This window comes from Bos grunniens, chromosome 20 (assembly GCF_055505025.1).
Source record: "Bos grunniens cultivar Pamir isolate PY7600 chromosome 20, Bosgru_T2T1.0, whole genome shotgun sequence".
Classification (NCBI taxonomy): domain Eukaryota; kingdom Metazoa; phylum Chordata; class Mammalia; order Artiodactyla; family Bovidae; genus Bos; species Bos grunniens.
The window spans coordinates 62,430,714-62,451,832 of NC_141184.1; the positions used below are offsets into that span (position 1 = coordinate 62,430,714).

Consider the following 21,119-nt stretch of genomic DNA (forward strand, 5'->3'; position numbering starts at 1 on the left):
AACACTACTTAAGCAGGCATTTTATCCCCTGTTCACTGTTGCATGTCACAACTCCATAAGGGTACTCAAGAAATATTTGTTCGCTTCATGAGTGGCACCCACTTCATAGGGATATTTGAAGATTCAAATGAGATAATCCCCATAAACTTGACACAAGTGCCATGCACACTGTAATAGTTTGGTAAAAATTAAGATGTGATTACTATTAAAAATTGAACTTTTGGCATCAAACCCATACAAACTCTTGTGCTTTCTTGATTTGGGCTTCAGAACCCAGGACATGTCATATTTGTACCCTAAGAATTTGCATCACCTTCTGGTTTACAGGAGTTCAGGCAAGATGGGGCCCCTTAAACTTTATCCTGATCTAGGAAATAATCTCTTTATTATTCTTTCGTGGTAAAACACATCTTTTTTGTTGAGTCAGCCTGGAGTATTGAAGCTCAACTGTCAAGTGCTCTGTTAAATTACATCAAAATCTAGGGTTGAGCATTTCCCACCATCTAATAGCCCCCCAAGCCTTGGAAACCTGATTGGTTGTTTTGTTGGGGGGAGGCTGTGCTGGGTCTTTGTGGCTGTGAGGGCTTTTCTCTAGTTGCAGTGAGTGGAGGCTACTCTCTAGGTGCAGCTCAAACCTGTGTGTCTTGCATTGGCAGGCAGATTCTTTACCCTTGAACCACCGGGGAGACCTTGAGTTCACTCTTAAAAGTGGCATTTTAAAATGAGTTTGAAGTTTTATTAATTTGTAACCACCTGACAAAACATATGGCTAGATTTAAAGTAATACAATACAAGCTGAGTTCACAAGTTTGAAATTAAAGAAGTTAAAATTAAAGATGAAGCAAGCCGTGAAGTTCAAGTTCTGTTTAAGAGATCTTCTGTATCTTCTGGTACTCTGGTACTTCTGCTCCTCTTCTCCTGTTCAGATAATTTGAATTTGTTTTAATTATAGCATTTTGAAGAGTTCTCAAAATAAGAGCTGACCTTCATCTCTGTAATAGCAGACACAATTTATTTACCTTAAATTACAAGTTAGTGTATTTTGGAATTTTTCAATCACACATACAGCAAAACTTCTTCTATACAAAACTCAGCTATCCTGAAATCTCAGGGATACAAGGGGTGTTGGGCTCAAGACCATCAGAAAAAAAAAATTTAAAAGAGGCCTCTGGTTAGCCAAATAAATTTTGGAAAATGTATGCACTAAAGCTCATGCACTTTATTTAAGTGGCAACTCAGAATCTATTTTGGCCTTGTTGATTTAGCATTCTAAACTTACTGATTAAATGTTACATAAAAAGGAGGGAGTTTGAGATATTTCTTCAAAGTTATAATATTAATGTCATCAGTAAGTGATGAGCGACAGCTCATCAGCAGTGAAGGAGGCAACCAAACCAAGAACCAAGAACCAATCAGTAAAACTGCCTATATGAAGTAGATACTTGACAATTCATTGCAAGGACAACATCCCAAGAGCTGTCACTGTGTTTCAGCTAATCTTCACAATGAGAAAGCTGAGTCATCAAAGAAAGATAAGTTAGGTTCAGAACACTCTGTGTACAAATGGAGAGAAGTGTTTAGCCAAACAGAAAATTAAGCTATTCGGAGTTATTCATTCAGCAAATCTTTACTGAATGTTTTTATTTATGTGCCAAATACTGTGCTAGGTAGGTCTTGGGAACACACAGCAGTTCTGACTCTCAAGAAACTCACATTTTAAGTCAGGTTTCTAAGTGTGGTCAGGGAACCCCTAGGTCCATAAGATCCTTCCAGGCTATGTTCAAGGTCAAAGTTGTTTTATTATTAATACATACTAAGATGGCATTTGCTTATTTCCCACTGTTTTGGCACTTTCACTTATAATGCAACAGTAATGGTGAGTACGACTGCTATTTCAGCTTGTAACTGAAATAGTTGCTGGTTCTTTAGCACGAATCAAGACAGTGGCACCAAACCTACTAGTCATCAGTGAAGAAAAACACAGGCGCAGTAAAAAAACAAAAACAAATGAAACCCCTGCCACTGTCACTGTAGAATGTCCTTGACAAAGGAGGAACAAATGATTTTATTAAATTTCAACTTGGAATATATCTTTTTAATATTCTGTGTTATGAAATGGAAGTTATGCATGAATCACTTTTGCTGCCTGTCGAAGTATGATGGCTGTCTAGAGGAAAAACACTTGTGGAATTGCTGGAGTTACAAGCTGAAATAGCTACTTTTTTAGTGGTACAAAATTTTCACTTGGTGATTGACATACAAACTGTACAAAGTTGGATATTTGGCAGAAGTTTTGTCAGAAGTGAGAAACGTGTGCTTATCACTTCAACAAAACTAACTATGGTGTTGGTTGCCAGTAATGCAATGTGAGCTTTCAGATGAAGCTTTGAGTTCTGGAAAACTAGAATTTGCAGCTTCCTAAGAATAAAAGACTTGTCTGATGAGAATGGTATCAGGAAGTTGGGTCTTTTAATAGATATATATTATATAATGAAATCATCAGATTAGAATGATGTGTACCTACCTATCAGTGAACCTATCTTTTCCAAATTATCAAAATGTATGTTAGAAAAATCATACATGATTAAAAAAATGCACTCAAAGTGAAGAATAAACCAAGTGGTCTTGTATGTAACAAAATACAAAAATTTCATTGATTTGCTTTCAGATTACACATTGAAAGTAAACTTTGAGAATCTACCATATGTCAAGTTTTAGCATAGTATCAAAGAAGAATATCCACAATTACCTGAAAAGGTTATAAAAATAGCTCTCCCTTTCCAACTATCTATGTGAAACTGGATTCTCCTCATATACTTCAAGCCAAAACAGTTTATCACAACATACCAAATGCAAAGGCATATAGGAGAGTCCATTGTAAAAATGTATGATAATGCCATTTTCTCTCTGAAATATTTGTTTTGAAAAATATAATTTTCATAAAAATATGTTCTTAGACATTAACATCTAATGTTTATTATTATTATTTTAAATGAACTGGTAAAAATATTTTAATAATTTCCCAATTTTAATTTCTAATACAATAAATATCAATACTGATATCCACATTTACAGAAGCTCTTCAGGGTCCTTAATAATTTTTAAGAGTAAAAATCAGCCTCAGTCCAAAAACCTTAAGAATCAATGGTCTAGGGGTTTCCCTGGTGGCTCAGTGGTAAAGAAGCCACCTGCCAATGCAGGACATGCGTGTTCAATCCCTGATCTGGGAAGATGCAATATGCTGCCTGCCTTGGAGCAACTAAGCCCGTGTTCTACAACTACGGAGCCTGTGCTCTAGGGCTGGGGAGCCACAGCTAGTGAAGCCTGCGTGCCCTAGAGCCCAGGCTCCGCATCAGGAGAAGTCACTGTGATGAGAAACCTGTGCACCACAACCAGAGATTAGCCCTGTTTGCTGCCTCTAGAGAAAAGCCCAGGCAGCAACAAAGGCCCAGTATAGTCAAAAACTAATTACTTAATTAAATCACTTTTTAAAAAAGAACCAGTGGCCTAAGAAGAAGACACAGACTTGTAAGTCACTAATTCTAACCTACTACTTTAAGGACTCTGATAGGAAGAAACACAAGATAACATGGGGGGCTAGAGGATCCAGTCCAGTCTTGGAGAGTCAGGGAAAGCTCCCTTGAGAAGGTTATCTGTATGCTAGGACTTGATGGGTGAAAAGTTGGCATAGTAAGAGGGGTACGATGTTCAGGATAGAAGGAGGAGCTTTTGCAAAGGTCCAGAGTAAGTGAGAGTATAGCTCATTTATGAATATCAAAGTTACTTTGTGGAACTAGAGACTAGTTTGTGATAACCTAGACTCTTCTGCTTACATTATCATTTCAATAAAATGAGCATTTATGTACAGTGAAGGATTAAAAATGAACTCTTTCAGGATGTGCTGTCCTCAGTCACTCAGTCATATTCCAACTCTTTGTGACCCCATGGACCGTAGCCCACCAGGCTCCTCTGTCCATGGGATTTCCCAGGCAAGAATAATGGAGTGGGTTGCCATTCCCTACTCGAGGGCATCTTCCTGACCCAGGGATTGAACCTGGGTCTTCTGCTAGGGCAGGCAGGTTCTTAACCACTGCACCACCTGGGAAGCCCCTAGCCCTAACCCAGAAGACTGTTTTGCTTATATCATCATTTCAGTTAAACAAGCATATATGTACAGTGAAGGGTTAAAGATGAACTCTCTCAAGACACATAATCCTAAGAAAGGTGGGAAAGCTGGAAATAGTCTCTGGCATACTGTAAATATTTATGGAAAGTTTAAAAGAACCACCTGAATAAATTGGCACAAATATTTAATTAGAAGTCATAATCTACATTCCATAATGTCTCTAAACATAAGCCAAAATTCAGACTATTTTTTAAAGTTTTTTGTGTTTAAAAGAATTCTAATGAGAGATTAATTTTAAAGTCTGATTTGATTTTGAAATATTACATGTTTAAGTTTAAAGTCTTATGTTCTTTAGAAATACTATTTTCATCCAGATCAGTGGTGGTTCTCTCATGAGCTCGGATCATATCCAACAGTGATTTCCTCTATAAGAGTCATAGATTGTAATGTCAGCTTCTCTACATCTTGGTGGCTTCTTTGCATATGGTCATGGTTTCCTGTTTTTCCGTTTCTGTTCTCTCTAATACTGTCTTCACATCACACTAAAGAAAGCCTTTCAATCAAATGCCCTGGAAACTTCCCCAGGAGTGAGGTTTTGGCAGAAGCCAAGGTAGGCGTGTGTCCCGAAGACCAGTTAATCAGCAACTCTAAGACGTATGTTCACACTCAAAGCCCCTGGTCTATCCTATGGGTTATTCATGAGCTGGAAGAGAGCTTCTGAGAGTAGATTTTTCTCTTTTTTGTAGGAGTTCAGAAGAAGCAGAAACAAATATTTCTGGCTCAGAGGTTAGGCTCAGTATAACTGGTATCTTGGAACAGAAAGCCACCCGCAATCACGTGACTGCCGTCTTTGGTTGGCAGGCTGCTGTTACGTATTATAGAATTAGGATTCACTGTCAGGAAAATGCAGTGGCCAAGGCTGTATTGCTACACTTCACAAACCTTGTTGGAAGGGCTCTATTTATTTAGACACATTTCTGGGGCACTCCAGAAAATATTTAGTTAGCTTCTGTTTGTTAGTCTACTTGCAGGTTGCTTTATCCATATGTCTTCTGCGTTATATGTTGCATATTGTTTTGTTTATTTGTCTATCTTTTGTGGCTCCTCAGAATCTTAAAGGACAAAATAATACAACCATGGGTGGTTTATACTGTGGCATTTTTTATAGTGTATTATACTTTAAGGAAGGGCTTCCCAGGTGGCTCAGTGGTAAAGAATCTGCCTGCCAATGCAGGAGACATGTGTTCAATCTCTGGGTTGGGAAGATCCCCTGGAGAAGGAAATGGCAACCCACTCCAGTATTCCTGCCTAGGACATCCTCTGATCAAAGGAGCCTGGCAGGCTCCAGTCCATGGAGTTGCAAAGAGTCAGATATGACTTAGCAACTAAACGACAGCAATACTTTAAGGTATTATCAAAACAAACCAAAAAAGCCAGCCCGCTACCCAGGAGTGGAGGGCCCCCCTTGGCCTCTCCACTGCTGCTGGCTGCCCTAAAAAAACAAAAAAGCAACAAAAATACGTCAAATCAGCAAAACAAGGTAATTTAAAAGTAAGATCAACTCTGAAACTGTGGTGTGTGCGTGCTCAGTCACTAAGCTGTGTTCGACTCTTCGTGACCCCATAGACTGTAGCTCACCAGGAACTTCCGTCCATTGGATTTTCCGGGCAATAATACCGGAGTGGGTTACTATTTCCTCCTCTAGGGTATGTCCCCAACCCAGGGATTGAACCGGAATCTCCAGAGTCTCCTGCATTGGCAGGCAAATTGAGACAAAAAGAGGTAAGGTAGCTTGTCTAATACACACAGCTAATAAAAGGTGGGGTTGGATGGAAGTCAGGCAACCTTAACCTAAACTCATAGGATTAACCTCTATGCCACACTTGGACAAAATGTTAGTGAAGTTTCTAGAGATGATATATATTTAGGTAACATGACATTTTTCCATCAAATATGATGATTGAATATTTAATAATTATTTTTTAGGATGAGAAGTCAGATTCCAAATATTGGTCTATCTTCCTCACTCTCAGTAATCACTTATTGGAATCATCTCACTGGTGATGGTGAGAGGAATGGTGGATCAAAATCTCAGGGGGCAGCACATGTGGCTCAAAGATTAGCACATTGGCCTTGAGAATGTTAACCTGACCTAAGTAGTCCCCTCTTGCTCACTGTGTGCCCCTGTTTAATGCAACTGTCATGATTAAGGTAACATGCTTTTCCAGATCAAATCAGAAACTTCTTTTACAGTTACGCCTTGGTTTGGTTTGGTTTATTTGTAATCCTGATGATTAATACATTTTGAAATTTCAAATGCTTAAAAAGCAGTCGATTTTTGTATTTGCCACAGGAGGGCATTCAGTTTAAAGGGTTGCGAAACGACAGTATAGTCATGATGCCCCAGGTTATAATAATATCTATCAGTGGTAGTCCCAGTGACCTACCTGCGCCACAGCTTTGCATCCTGGAAAACAGAAGCATGGAGATTCAGAGAGACAATGTTTCTGAAGCCTGCTACAAACCGTGAAGGGAGTACAAATGCCGGGTTACATGTGGACTGTTTTGACTCGGGTTTGCATCCCATGCTCCTTTGGTTCTGGCAGATTCTCCACACTTTCTACTGCCAGTTGGATATTTCTTATGTCACGTCCATCTTCTCACTCCCTGGTATGGATGAAGACACGGTGATTCAAGGGCATTCAAGATGCCATCCCACTCCACACTGAACCTGTGCCATTCACAGTTCTTTCAGCTGCCTTTTGTCCAGGGAACCTTCCTTATCCTCTAAAAAGTGTTTAAGATGCCATTTCTCTCCTTTCCCTGGACTTCTGTATCTGCACTTCTTCCCATCTGGAAAGTAAGCTCTCTGAAGGTAGGGACCAAGCATGCTTTTCTCATCCTGGCCTCCTGGGGATCTACAACAGTATCTGGCACATGGTAGATGGTTATTAAAGGCATGCTGACTGAATGAATGTATGAGTGACTTAATAAAGGGTTAACCCTTTTCTGCACTGATATCAAAACTTGGAAAACTTTCTTTTGTGCTGCTTGTCTATATATAATTTACCTTTTCCCCCTATCACTTTTAAAAACTTCTTATACATACACACAGAAAGAACCCATCTCTGAAGTAACAAATCCATAAGCAACAATGGAATTCTGAACAGAACCAAACTCCTCTCAGAAATGGCAAAACTTGAATACCATCTATTGGGAAATTGGATACTTGCTGACTGGGGATTTGAGAGAGATGGCCCATGGTTTTCCAAAGGGCAATTTTGATTGTATTGCTATTTTAAATCCCAGTGGTTTTCAGGTGTTCTTGTCCAGCTCCAACCTTTTAGAGGGTGAACACCGTGTACCCTGACTGTACTCTCTGAGAAGCACGAAGACATCGTGATACTGGGTCAGACAGTTTCATAAGCAGCCCCATTCTCCCCACGAGCCAGCCCACAGCGTGGGCAGGACTGGGGCACCACCATGCAGGATGCCAGACTCCATGGGAGCTTCCAGACAGGCGTGGCACCAGGAGTTAGGTTCCCACAGTGTTACTTGTGCTAACCAATTACCACCAGTTTAGTGGCTTGAAACAACACACACGTATTATTTTACAGCTTTAGGGGTCAGAAGCCCTAACATCAAGGTGTCAAGCAGAGGTTCGTTCCTTCTGGAGACTCAAAGAGGAGAATCTACTTCCTTGCCTTTTCCAGCTTCTAGAGGCTACCATGTTCCTTGGCTTGTGGTCCCCTTCCTCCATCTTCAAAACTAGCAGAGACCTTCACGTCTCAAACTGTCTCTCTCACTTGCTCTCTCACCTCATCACATCTGTCTTCCGTCATTACATCTTCTTCTCTAACTCAGACACTCCTGTCTCCCTCTTATAAAGACCTTTGTGATTATACTGGGCCCACTTGGGCTTCCCAGGCGGCGCTAGCAGTAAAGAATGCTTCTGCCAATGCAGGAGACGCAAGAGAACCAGGTTCAACCCCTGGGTTGGGAAGATCCCCTGGAGGAGGAAATGGCTCCAATATTTTTGCCTGGAAAATTCCATGGACAGAGGAGCCTGGCGGGCTACAGTGCATGGAGTCACAAAGAGTCAGACATGACTGAGCATTTACACACCCAGATAATTCAGGATCATCTCCCCATCTCAAAATTCTGAACGTAATCACCATCTGCAAAGTCTTTTTTGCCAGGAAAAGTAATATAGTCACCCGTTCTGGGAATTAAGATGTGAATGTTTTGGTGGTGGGGGGCATTATTCTGCCGACTGCCCCCACCCCACCTGCTTTGTTCCTAAGTGGCCTTCAGGGCCTCCCAGCTCCCAAGGCTGAGCACATTCACAGGCTTCTGGAGGCCTCCTGCCACCTCCTTCTGAGTTTTCCTAGTCCTCCCATCTGGATGCCTTCTTCTCCCTTCACGTTCCTTTGAGCAACCTGGACCTTCTTAGTCTGTGACCCTATCGCATATGCTGAAAGGGGGCATGCGTTTTGTACAGGAGACTGCTTGGAGGGTAGTGGATGCTACGGTTAACTCTCTCCTTTGTTCTGTAGCCTTAAGCTAATGCACAGAGAGCAACAGCGTTCCTTTCTGCTTCCTTTCACCACGTCGGAGTGTTCATTTGTTCCTTTCCTGACTGACCTGAGTCAGGAGCCAACCCTGTGCCCTCCTAGGGCCTAGAACACTGCGGCAGATTGTGGGTGCTCAGCTGTAGCTGATGGTGTTCAGCAGAGGACACGTGAGCCACTTCTTGTGGGCCTGGGGCCGTCTGGAGGTTTCCCCCACAGTCCGCAGACAGCACCGCTCACCCCTACCCCAGAGCACCTCTGCCAGGGAGGCATGGCTTCCCTGACCGTAAGCTGCTTGGGTCCAGCTGTAGAGACGACAGTTGTCTCTGAGGAGGGGTCTTTGCCTGTGGCCCAGGAAGGGAGTATGCATTTATGTCTGTCTGCAACTTCCCACCTGCGCAAGCCGGCTTCTTATTGCTTTGCTGTTTGCTATGAGCCCGGTGGTTTTTCTGCAGTGCCAGCTGAGGAGCTCTGTCTCCAGGCAGCCTTGGCTATTTCCACTATAATTCTGTTCCCCTCAGGATGCCATCCTCTGCGTGTGTTGGTATGACTCACTTGGCGCTTGTAATTGGTAAGAGCCTGAGCTTAATGAAAAGGCACCAGACGAGAACTTCCCAGCCTCCTTTTCAGCCACTCCCTGGGTAGGCCTTACCTCAGCACAGGCAGAATCCTACCTCCAGCCATCAAGAAATGCATAAGTAAGAACTGTTTACTTGTCATACAGTAGCTAGGTAAAACTTGGGGCTGAGGTTGAAGTGGGTTAAAGGTCAGGGTAGATGAGGGAATAAAAGCGTGAAATCAAACTTTCTGCTGTTACATACTCAGAATCTATTGGGAAGAAAGAGAGGTTACCAAGTCATTATAAAATTCTGCAAAATCTTCTCTCAGTAAAATGCTGTGGAGTTGAGGAAAAATAAGTGGATATATACCTCCCAGTCTTTATCTGGATAAATCCAAATAATTAAGAATAAAGTCTTAGAGTTCTAGAAAATCCCTGGGAGAATTTTTCTTATATAATCTCAGAGCAAAGGCCATTCTAAATATAACATAGGACTCATAAAGTATAAATGAAAAAAATAGTTAAATTTAACTACATAAAAAATATTCTCCACGGCCAAGGGCTTTAATACATAGAGTCAAAAAACAAGTGTCAAACTGATAAAAAGATATTTATAAATCATATTATAGAAAAAAGCAAAGTTCCTTAATGTGCAAAAGAATACACACAAATCAATAAGAAAAACACGAACCATACAATAGAAAAATCGGCAAAGGGTATAAGGAGACAGTTCATAGACAATGAAATGCAGAAGACCCTTAAACATGTGAAAAGATGGTCCATCTCTCTTATAATAAGAGAAAAAATTTTAAATCAGTTCATAAAAGCTGAAAACAAAATGTAACAATGGAACTTATCTATGTATTTAGTGGCATAATATATTAAAAGGAATTAATTCAAGTGACTTTAAAACTGTATCCCTGTGGCATATATCTAATAACAAGAAAATTGCAAAAAAAAAAAAAAAATCCTAAATTGCTTTCAGTAATCCCATTGATATTAGGAGAATTTTTATTGTCATTCTGAGAGTGTGATCTACAAATTATAAAATAAAACAACAACAACAAAAAACATTTCTGTGTTTTTGGCAACTGGGAATTTTGGTTCTCTAGTATGATACATTCTAAGAAAAAAGTAATTGCAAAAAACTTGAATTGCCTTTAGTAATCATTGTTGGGAAAAATGTTCCATTTTGACCCGGCATTACTGTGAGTATAACTCGTATGTATAATCACTGTTGGGAAAAATGTTCCATTTTGGCCCGGCATTACTGTGAGTATAACTCGTATGTATAATCACTGTTGGGAAAAATGTTCCATTTTGACCTGGCATTACTGTGAGTATAACTCGTATGTATAATCACTGTTGGGAAAAATGTTCCATTTTGGCCCGGCATTACTGTGAGTATAACTCGTATGTATTTCCAGATACAGAAATGAGAAATTATCTGCTTGTCTAATTCTATCACCTTTGGTGTCTTTGAGAACTGAAATTTTTGGTGTAAGACAAAGGAATTGCAGATGTAAAATTGAGGTTAAGCAAAATCTCCAGTCCTTCCTGAAATGGCAATATTGGTATGAACTTATATTTGATCTTGAAAAAAATGTTATTTTCCATTTCTGTTCATTGAAAATATCTAGAAGCAATGACTAAGGTAGTAGCAACAAGCAACTCCTATTATTAGGACTATGGTCTCTAGGTACCATTTCCCTCTTAAGGAACCTTAGTTCCTCATTAGAGAAGTGGCTAATTCTATGTTCTGAGCCAGCTATATTCAAGGTGAGCTGGAAATATCTCATCATATCACTGCCCAATGATGGAAAAGTTAAAATATCAATATGAATAATATTAATATGAATCAAAATATCAATATGAATATAACTTCAAGTTATATTCTTAATGATACAAAAAGTTATTAATCACCATTGGAGGATGTTATGGATGAAAGAGTTATTTTCAAAATTAGTAAATAAAGAGAAAGAATCATGTGTTTATCCTTTCCTTCCTCCATAAGTGTACCTCAGGCTAACCAAGTGACAGGGTGATATTTCTGCTAACAGAAGTCTTCCAGCTGTCAAATGAAGAAAGGATAATAAAATCAGAATATTGTTTTCTGACATTTAATGAAATTAAGGATCTAGGTAATGATCATCAATGGTTGCCAAGATCTCAGGACAAGGTCAGCCAGTCTTTATGTACTTTCTGATGGAAGAACACAATATCACCCAAGAGGTATAATTGCAAAAAAAAAACAAAAAACCTGAAACTGATGAAGCATTTACATTCAACTATCAGTATACAGATAATTCAGGAGATGGAGGAACATGTTAAATACAACAGAATCAATCAGCAAAAATCGGACTGTGAAATTCTGTGGAAAAAATGTTTCTATAATTCAACAAGAAATTTTAAAGGAAAAAAAGAATAGGAACACATAGATTAAGAGATTTAAGACATATCCAGTCAATCAAAACATATAGATCTCATTTGGATCTTGATTTAAACAAACTGTAAAAATCATCTGATTAGAATGATGGGTACATAGAGGTTTCTTATACTATTCTCTCTGCTTTTATACATGTTTGAAATTTTCCACAGTAACATGTTAAATAGTAACAGAAGGAACAGCTAACCCTTACTGAGTACTTATTATATGCATGGTCCTATTTTAAGCACTTTGCATATTTAAGCTGTTCCCCTGTCTGGGAGGTGAGCACTCATCTCTATGATGTGAATGACGAAATTAAGGCACAGACTGGTTAAGCATCTTGCCCAAGGTCACACAGCTAGCAAACTTTGGTGCTGGGACTTGAAAGCAGGCAGTGTGATACAGAACCCAATTTCTAACCTATACTACCTCTCATGAAGGTGGTAGCTTGGACTAGGTTGGGTATAGTCGAAAGAAGTAGGATTGAAGAGATACTTAGGAGGTAAAATTGACCAGACTCCATGCCAAATTGTATATGGGGCTAAAGTTTGCGAGGTGTCCGAGATGCCGGTGGGGTTTCTGGTTTGACTGTAGGATAGGTGGTGATAATGTTTGATGAAATAGGGAAAGTGAGAGGGGACCAGGTTTGGAGGTCGAAGATGATTCGGGTTTGAAGCATGTCGAGCCTGAGGGGCCTTTGGGATACCCAGGTAATGTCAAGTGGCAGCAGGTAAACACCGGCACTCTTATATGTTAGTTTTCCCCTTGCTCCTTACAACTGTTACCTTTTTTCTCTTGAGATAGGGATGGGAGCAACTACTTTTCTAGTTTGTAGTGTCAACATTCAGTTCTTGTTTCAGAGGTGTTGGTAGTTGCGCCCAACGTGATGTCACCTACACATTTTGTAAGATGCTTTCACTCTATTATCCAAGAAACTTGGTCTAAACAGGTCATCAATCATGTCTTGAGTGCTTACTATCTTCCAGCCACTGTATTAGGCATTTACACTCTTATCATGTACTCTTCTTTTACAGAGGTACTCACACTGTTGAAAATGCATTCTTCTACTCAGTATATAGATGAAGAGACTGAAGATAAGAATAAGTCACTTGCCCAAAGTTACAAAGTTGGACAGTAGTAGTCAGCATCTCTAGTCTGTGTTCTTCCATTTCGTCTCTTTTTCAAAGTGTGGGTAATGACTTAAGTGGTTCATTGTCATAGTATGTAATTGCACTAATTCACACAGTAGGAAAGCTCTTCTGATGTTTTCATCCAATCTTCTGTTATGACAATGGAAACAATTCAGGTGCTAGTAATGTCTTCAATACCTTTCTAACACTTTCTGTTTTTAACTTAGGGTATACCTCAGGGTCAGAGTCTTGAGCAAATAACAATAGTGTATAGCAGGAATTTGTGTCATGGTACTTATTTTCATTATGTTTATTTTAGGGATAACTTCTATTTATAGTAATTAGTGTTTCCACCTGTAGAGCAGTAATTTCATTTAAAATAAATTTAAGAAAAGAAATGGAGCTCATGAAAACTGTTACATAAAGAAAAATAAAGATGGTTCAGAGAAATGGAAAGCCATCACTAGCTGACACTGATTTCAATGGCGGAAATCGGAAAACACTGCTCCTTACTACATCTCCTCCCCCTATTATGGCCTTGGTGTTGGCCTCACCTAACAGAAATTGAATACTTTCTCTGTTACCATCTTACTTGAAAACTCATTGTCACTGATCACTGGTGAAAGCAGCTCACCAGTAACTTTAGTCCCCATTGATCAGTCTGGCATATATGATGGGGCCAAAACCATGTCAGGGTTTCAGGAAAGAGATAAGAGCAAAGCGTACATTACCAATAAGTCGGGGTGGTTAGCAGCTAAGACAATAGGCTTTTTGGAAATTTTAGTATATCCAGGTGATTTTTTTTTTATTTATATGCAGTCTAGTATTAAAACTGCTGCTCTAGTTTCCATTCATTCCTCTTTCCTAAGCCTCTAGTTCTCCAGGCTTTTATGATAGTACCATGTTTGACCATTTTGTTCCTTCTTCACCACCACCACTCCCTTCCTGGGACATAAGTTATATTCATTATATTCAATATGTTTGTGAGAAATGGTTGTAGATGGGTTGCCTTTAAACGTTTTTATGAGTTCTTCTAAACATAGACAAAGGCAATAAAATCCCCAATGCTACATGTATTTTAAAAGACGTCACTGTTGCATGAAATAATTTTGCTTGTGTGTTCCCCAAGGAACTGAAAAGTACACTATAGTCACTATAATCCTGCTAGATAGAGACAGTATCTTCTCTTTATTGTTATGCCTGATACTATCTGTTCAGCATATTATTAAGACCAGAAATCTGTATCTGGAATAATAGATCTGTATTCTTCTCATTTCCCATGAGCACTACAAAGCCAGTACTTTTTCATCAGTGGGTCTTGCAGAAGTTCCAAAGCCTGAACAATGGTAAGCTGAGGTTTTGCATTTTTGGTGTATTCTTCATGTGTAGGTGGTGAATACTGGTAAATATGTCTTCCGAAATCCACAACATCAGAGAAAAGACAGGTTCCATCTTCCTGGGCGGGGTACCCTCAGCCCCACGTCAGCTGTGCTAACACAGACCCTGAACACCTGGCTTCATCGCAGACGGCACCCAAGGTAGAGGCCTGGCCTGTGCACCTAGAACAAGGTAAATATCCCGACTCTGAAAATGGAAACCCATCCACTTCTCCTGCACAGGCGGGGTGAGGGTTTGGTGCCGGCAGTGGCCGTGCGTGGGGGTGTAGGTTGGGAGTGTTTTCCCCTCGTCGAGTCCTCCAGCCCCTTGACTCGCGGCCCTGCCCTGACCATTGTCCGCACACCTCGGCCCTCCAGCTTCCGGGCCGCGGGCGAGATGATTTGCTGCAGATGACATCAGCCCTGGGCCAACGGTTGGAAGAGCGGAGGCAGCCACCCCGCGAGGATGTGCCGGGTGGTCCTTCCCTCCTCCTCTTCCTCCTCCTCCCCGGCGCCCTGCCTAGTTTCCATGTAAAAGAGGCGCCGCCTCCCCTCCCTCTCTCACTCCTGGCTCCTCTCCGCCTCGCGCTCTCGGAGAGGGCGGAGGGGGAGGCGGCGCACAGCGCCAGGAGGAGGGGAGACGCAGGGGGCGGAGCGGAGACAGCACCTTCGGATATAATCCTTTCTCCTGCCGCAGACGAGCGGAGCGGCTGGAGCCGGGCACTTCGCCGAGGCTTAACGGGCCGGCAGGATGGCGACCGTGGTGGTGGAAGCCGCCGAGCCTGAGCCGTCCGGCAGCATTGCCAACCCAGCGGCGACCACCTCGCCCAGCCTGTCGCATCGCTTCCTCGACAGCAAATTCTACCTGCTGGTGGTCGTCGGCGAGATTGTGACCGAGGAGCACCTGCGACGCGCCATCGGCAACATCGAGCTTGGTAAGAGGCCCTGCGCCCCCAGGGGACGCGTTCGAGGAGACGCGCAAACGCGACCCCACCCAGGGCACGGCGGCCACCTTTCTCCTCCGGCACGCCCCGCACCCACGCCTTTCCCCGCCACTTCCCGCACTCTGTCCAGATTCCTTTTCTTCCCCCCCTGGGTTCATTTCGGAGAATAATGCAAATTATTAGATTTGCGACCCAGTGGGAGAGTCTCCTAACCTTGAGGGATCCGTCACCAGGCTGGGTCTACAGATTCCAGCTGGCTACCGCCTCTCCCGCTAAATGAGATGCAGGTGTCAAAGGGGCAGAGGCTGCAGTAAAGCCGGAACCGCAGGACACCAAAGGTGTGTGTGGGGGCGGGGGGGGGGGACGTTGCAATTACCTCTTTCATCGCCCCCCACCCCCGGCAAAATGCTGGGATTGCCCATCGTCAGCCGACCCGAGGCTGAAGTACCATGTGTCAGGGCGCGCGTGGGAATCCCTCTAGCCACAACCACCTCAGCCCCGAGAAGTGCCTTTGCTGGCTTAAAACCGCTCCATCTTTTCTTCCCTCGGAATGACTAGGCTAGTCCTAGGGCCACGCCCGCCCCCCCCCTCCCCTCGCCCCCCGGGACGCAGAGATGGAGAACCGCCTGCGCCTCGTTCCCAGACGGCGCCTGCCTCTCTACTGCCCCTGGGGCCTCGGTTGCAGCTTTCAGCAAGGACAATGGGACCCCCAAGTTGCGGGGTGGGGCTTCTCCTTTTAAAAGTCTTTGCCTCGGGAGTGATGGCTTGGGGGTGGGGTGGTGGGTAGGGCCGGCGCCTGGCCCGGTGCGAGCAGTAGGAGCGCGCTCTGCAGAGGCCGAATAGCGGTTCGCTGGGAAACCCTGGGCGGGGCCGTAAGGGTCCAGCGGGCGCAGACTCGGGCGCGCGGACCGACCCGCCCCGCAGCCCCACCCGGGCTGCCGCAGTGCCCCCGCCCGATGCACCTGCCCCCCACACTGCGGCGCCCCCACTGGGCGCGGCCGGCCGGGCGTGCGTTCCGCCGGGGCTTGGGGGTGCTGTGCGCCCTCTCGTCTGCCTCAACCCGGCTTTGTTGCGCTCGAAGTCCCCGGGTGGGCAGCTCTGTCCTCTGCCTTTCCCTTTCCCCCCGGCATCGCAGACCTCCCCTTCTCCCTGACCGAGGTCGCCGGTCCCTCCACAACCCCAGCCCGCGCTCTATTCTCTCGGGGTGGTGCTGAAGCGCGTCTGCCCCGAGACACCGGCTGGTGGGCGTGGTGCAGTCCGCACTGCGGTCTCTACGGCAGCCCGAGGCGGACAAAGGGCGTTCACGCAGCCCTCGTTCCCCACGCCCGCCCTCCACTCCCCATGAAAGACGCGAGAAAACCTTGTTTTAGATGAAAAAAAAATTAAACTCTAGTGGTCTGCCTCTGCATTTGGAAACGGTCGCCTGTGCCCAGAACAAAAGGCTGCAGGGTGGAGACTCGAGTTGCAGACGTGGTTCTTTTGTTTAACTTTAAAGCACTGGTGTTACTTTTTGGCTTAAAAAAAGAAAGAAAAAAATGTGAGCAGAAAGCAGACGTGTTATTTTATTCGGAAAAAAAAAAATGGAAGAATAGGCTAGGTCAATAGTGAAATGCCTCATTTGAGCATCTAATAACCCTTCATTTGTCAAACTATAGTCCTTTGAATTTGATCAGTACTAATTTAGTTTATTTGCACATTTTCTCCTTGGAAAATTTCACACGTACTGACTTTGGGTGTGGCTGCTGTATGAATCTATGACTTTGGATTTTTAAAAAAATATTATTTGTCAGCACTTTTGCTGGGAAGTAATAATAAAGCAGGTGTGTTTCTATGTATAAAAGGTGCATAAGCACCCGATCTGGTGTGAGGAGAGGGACCCTCATCCCCATTTTGGAGATGGGGGCCCAGAGAGGCAGGAAGGATAGGGAGACCAGCTCAAGGTCACACCACTCATAAGTGACAGAATGCCGGCTCTGCAGCATCACTGGTTTTTGGCCCCGTCATGATGTTAGTGCAGGCCAGGCGAACATCACAGGAAGATCAAAGAGCAATTTCTAGAGCTCGCCTTTATACAAAGGCAGTAGTCATCCACTTGTGGGCAGCACCCCATGCAGGGAGGTGGCTCAGCAATCACCTTCCATGTAATTATCTTCCTGCTTTGTTACTCTGCTGATCACCCTTTTAGTGCCCTATTTCTCAGGGGGTTTATTGAAGCTGCTTCTGTTTGAGGATAAACTAGATTCACCCAAGTTATCGGTCACTGTGACGTGGTCTCGACTATTTTTCATGCTACTGGAACTTAGTGATCGAGTTCAATTTTGTCTTCTTGCCCCTTTTCTTTTTTAAAATTTATTGATGTATTATGTAGTGAGGAAAGGCTCAAATCATAAACGAGGAGCTTGGTGAATTTTCACAAAAAGACATACCTGATCCCGATCAAGAAACGGACATTCCTGGGACCCCCAGAAACCCTCTCAGGTGTCCTTTTCAGTCAGCATGCCTTCCTGATTTTTTAGTGCCTTGATTTGGTCAGCTTTTTGCGGGGAACTCTGAAATAGCAGTATTGATCCCATTAAGAATCAACCAAGTGAATGAGCAAAGCCATTTCCTAAGGCACAGTAACCGATGCTGCTTTTCCTCTGGAGATCAACTCTCTTGGGTCCTGGGGTCTTGGATGCAGCTCAAACCACAGGGCCTTCCAGTGCTAAGGGGAAATACTGCTCCTGTAGCTTTTCTGACAGTCAGAGATGACTTAGCAACAGGGCAGGCTGGCTGTTGCTCTGGCCTGATATGATGCTTCCTCAGCTCTCAGGTTCCAGCAGGGCCTCCTCCTCCAGAGGTCACTCTGATACCATGGCTGCGGTGGCTGGTGCCCATGGGACCAGTTGTGTGAAGCAAGATGGAGATGCTCCGGGGGCTCGGCCCTGGTTGTGTGCCGCAGCCTTTCCGCAGGGAAAGCGGTTCATCTTCTGCCCCTCTTGCTTGTCTCCCCTCTCATCCGGATGAGGCTCTCTGAGTCTGGAGACCCTAGCGACTTGGATTTTTGCCATTTGATGATTTAAGGCTCTACGGGAAACCTAGAAAATAAATCTGTAGGAAGATGGCGGAAATGCAAGTACATCAATAGGCCTGAATCAGCCCACCATGGAGGCTGAGTACATGCTTCTTGAAACCTAGTGTTACTGAATCAAACTGAGGCAGCTCACCTGCATGCAGTAAAGCCAATTTACTGACCCCAGGTTGTGGTGAAGGAAAGTGCAGCATTATTGTAAGATGCTGATGTAAGGAGAACGGGGAGCTCGTGCTTAAGACCCCCAAAATCCCCCAAGGGTTTCAGCAAAGCATTTTTAAAGGCAGTGTAAGGGAGGGTGTCCCAGAGTGTGTGATCAGCTCATGCACCATTCTCTAATTGAGAATTAGATTGATGATGAGGTAACAAGACTACGTTGGGCTTCCTTGCTGGCTCAGATGGTAAAGAATCTGCCTACAATGCAGGAGAGCTCGGTTTGATCCCTGGGTTGAGATCCCTTGAAGAAGGGCATGACAACACATTCCAGTATTCTTGCCTGGAAAATCCCCATGGACAGAGGAGCCTGGTGGGTACAGTCCATGGGGTTGCAAAGAGTTGGACATGACTGAGTGACTAGGCACAGCACAAGACTATGTTAATGAGGACTATGTGCGGATGGTCATCAAGTAGTTAATTTCTTCCATTTGATGGTGGTTTTAGCATCTGAAAAATAACTCAGGAAATATACTTCAGATACTAATATCTAGGTATTTCAGAGAGGAACTAAAGCAGAGGGTATAGGGGAGGGGTCTGTCCCAGGAATGTCCCATAAGGTCCTGCTTGGTTACACAAGGACAGAAGACCATCATTCGTTTCTTCAGCTTCATTCAAAATGCATAATGTAGGGTCTGGTCATTTCTTAAGTCTGAAACAACAGTCTTTGCTCAGACTGGTCTAGCTTTATTTAGTTAGTTATGCAGGACTCCATGCCAAACCATTGTCACTCCTTGGCACCTCCTTTGCCCCCTTCCTAATTAGTCTCCAACATAGACTTAACGGTCATCCCCGTTTTTAGCAGAGTCTCCCCTCCTCCAGTTTATTTTGGGATGTAGACTACATACACTCATGTTTTGCAAAACGAATTCTAGAGCCTTGTGAAAAGTTTTCATTGCTTCGTTTTATTTTATTTTTTAAACTAAAACATGTAAAAAACACTAAGTGTCAGTTTGGTTTCACTTGCTGTTAGAGTGTAACTTTCCTCTGGTTAACATTGGGAATCAGCAGGATTTGTTCATCAGAAAGATAGATGTGTGTAACATCTACTGCCCTGGATTTTTAGATGTAAGTTTTGCTAATTACATTGTCATTTATTGAATACTTTCAGTCTACATTGGTTAAGAGAATTAAGAACCCAGGAAAGAGTTAGGGCTTTGTTTCCATTTTGTTTTAACAGGAAAACAACGGGGTGATGGGAATGAAAAGAAATGTTGGGGAATGATATATTTACTATATCCATCCATCTTCATACGTTTCAAAATCAAAAGGCAGATGGATTTCTGCTTGCGCTGCTTAATTGGTATTATCTACTCAAAGAGTTCTATGATCCAAATATAAGCCAGGCCCCAAACTTAAGGTCGTTAAATTGATGAGTCATTGTTAATCTTCTGTAAAGGTGTACCTTTTAAATAAGTTCCAACTTTTACCACCAATAAATAACTTAGTATAAATCATTTCTTTTGCTTGTTTCTAATGTAAGATGCCAGCCAAGACCTAAGTTGTTTATCATCAATGCTTTGAAATGATGAACTCTGTGTAGGATGGGCCTCCCTTGCCTGCATTACATAGAACACATAAATTATGAACATCAACTTGTTGGCTTAAAACAAAGGGGGATAAGCAAATTGAAGGTTAGGTCAAGGGGAAAAAAATAGGAAAATTTTTCTCTAAAAAAGAAAACCTGATTGAATTTAGCATTTCCTTTGTTTTAATTATTTCTTTATGAGTCTAATCTGACTTCAGATCACTATTTAATATAGTTTTACAAATAGAATTTTATGGTTGTAGTTAAATAATTTAGGAAGTTGGGCAAAAAAATAGTCAAAAGTCTATTTCTGAGAGGGAGCAACTAAAGCTCATGGAAAAAAATCAACTTGTCATGGGTCCCAGTAACAGATGGAACCTGGGTACCATTTCAACATGCAATGCACGGCTGTTTCCTCATGCTTTCTATCTGTTGTTTCTTTCAGGATATAGATTTTAGCCTTTAAATGAGAGGCTTTTAAAACAAATGTTGCTTTTATTAAATAATCCTATAAAATGCTGGCATCAGCAGTAAACTTGGTGAAGTCTAACCTGTATAAAGTAAAAGGACATGGCTCTTCCTTATGGTTCACCCTGACTTGTCCTGGGCTTCCTGCCCCCTACCTGCCTGCCACACACACCTTTTTTCCCTCTTTCTTTCATCCGTCAACTTCACGTGCACTTAGCCTTCCCTTTGTGCACTGCTCCCCCTGGAATCAGAACTGAGATGGAAAGGTCCTTTGTTCCCCGCTGGTCATCAGGCTAGAGAGATGGTACTAGCTTCCAGCCCCGGCTCATGCAGGGGAGTTCTCAGGGTGCCTCGCCATAGGCCAACTGCCCACGGGTGGCAGGTGCTCTCTGGGCCCAGTTCAAAAAGTAGAGGTAAGGACTTGCTAGTGGTCCAGTGGTTAAGAGTCCATGCTTCCAATGCAGGGGGTAACAGGTTCTATCCCTGGTGGGGGAGCTAAGATTCCCTCATACCTCATGATGTGGGGGATGGCTGGGCAAAGACGGGTTGATTTCCTCCAACTGGTGGAGTTATTTTGCCCCCATCTGAGAAAGCCAGTAAGGGCATAGTCATGACAGAGATTTGCTGGAGAAGCAAAGGCCCAGGGCAGAACTTGACCTGGCGTCGTTTGGGGAGATAGTCAAAAAAGGGCCAGAAAATTCCATGG

At 43.1% G+C, this 21,119-nt stretch overlaps 1 protein-coding gene across 1 annotated transcript in view; it reads left to right on the forward strand.

The window, feature by feature from the left end:
- Positions 1 to 14,885: 14,885 nt before the first annotated feature.
- MAP1B (microtubule associated protein 1B) overlaps positions 14,886 to 21,119 on the forward strand; it is a 93,231-nt gene continuing 86,997 nt past the window's right edge. Inside the window, exon 1 of the mRNA XM_086361057.1 lies at positions 14,886 to 15,125. Within this exon, the coding sequence (XP_086217183.1) occupies positions 14,942 to 15,125 (184 nt within the window). The 5' untranslated portion in view covers positions 14,886 to 14,941. The remainder of the gene's footprint in view (positions 15,126 to 21,119) is intronic.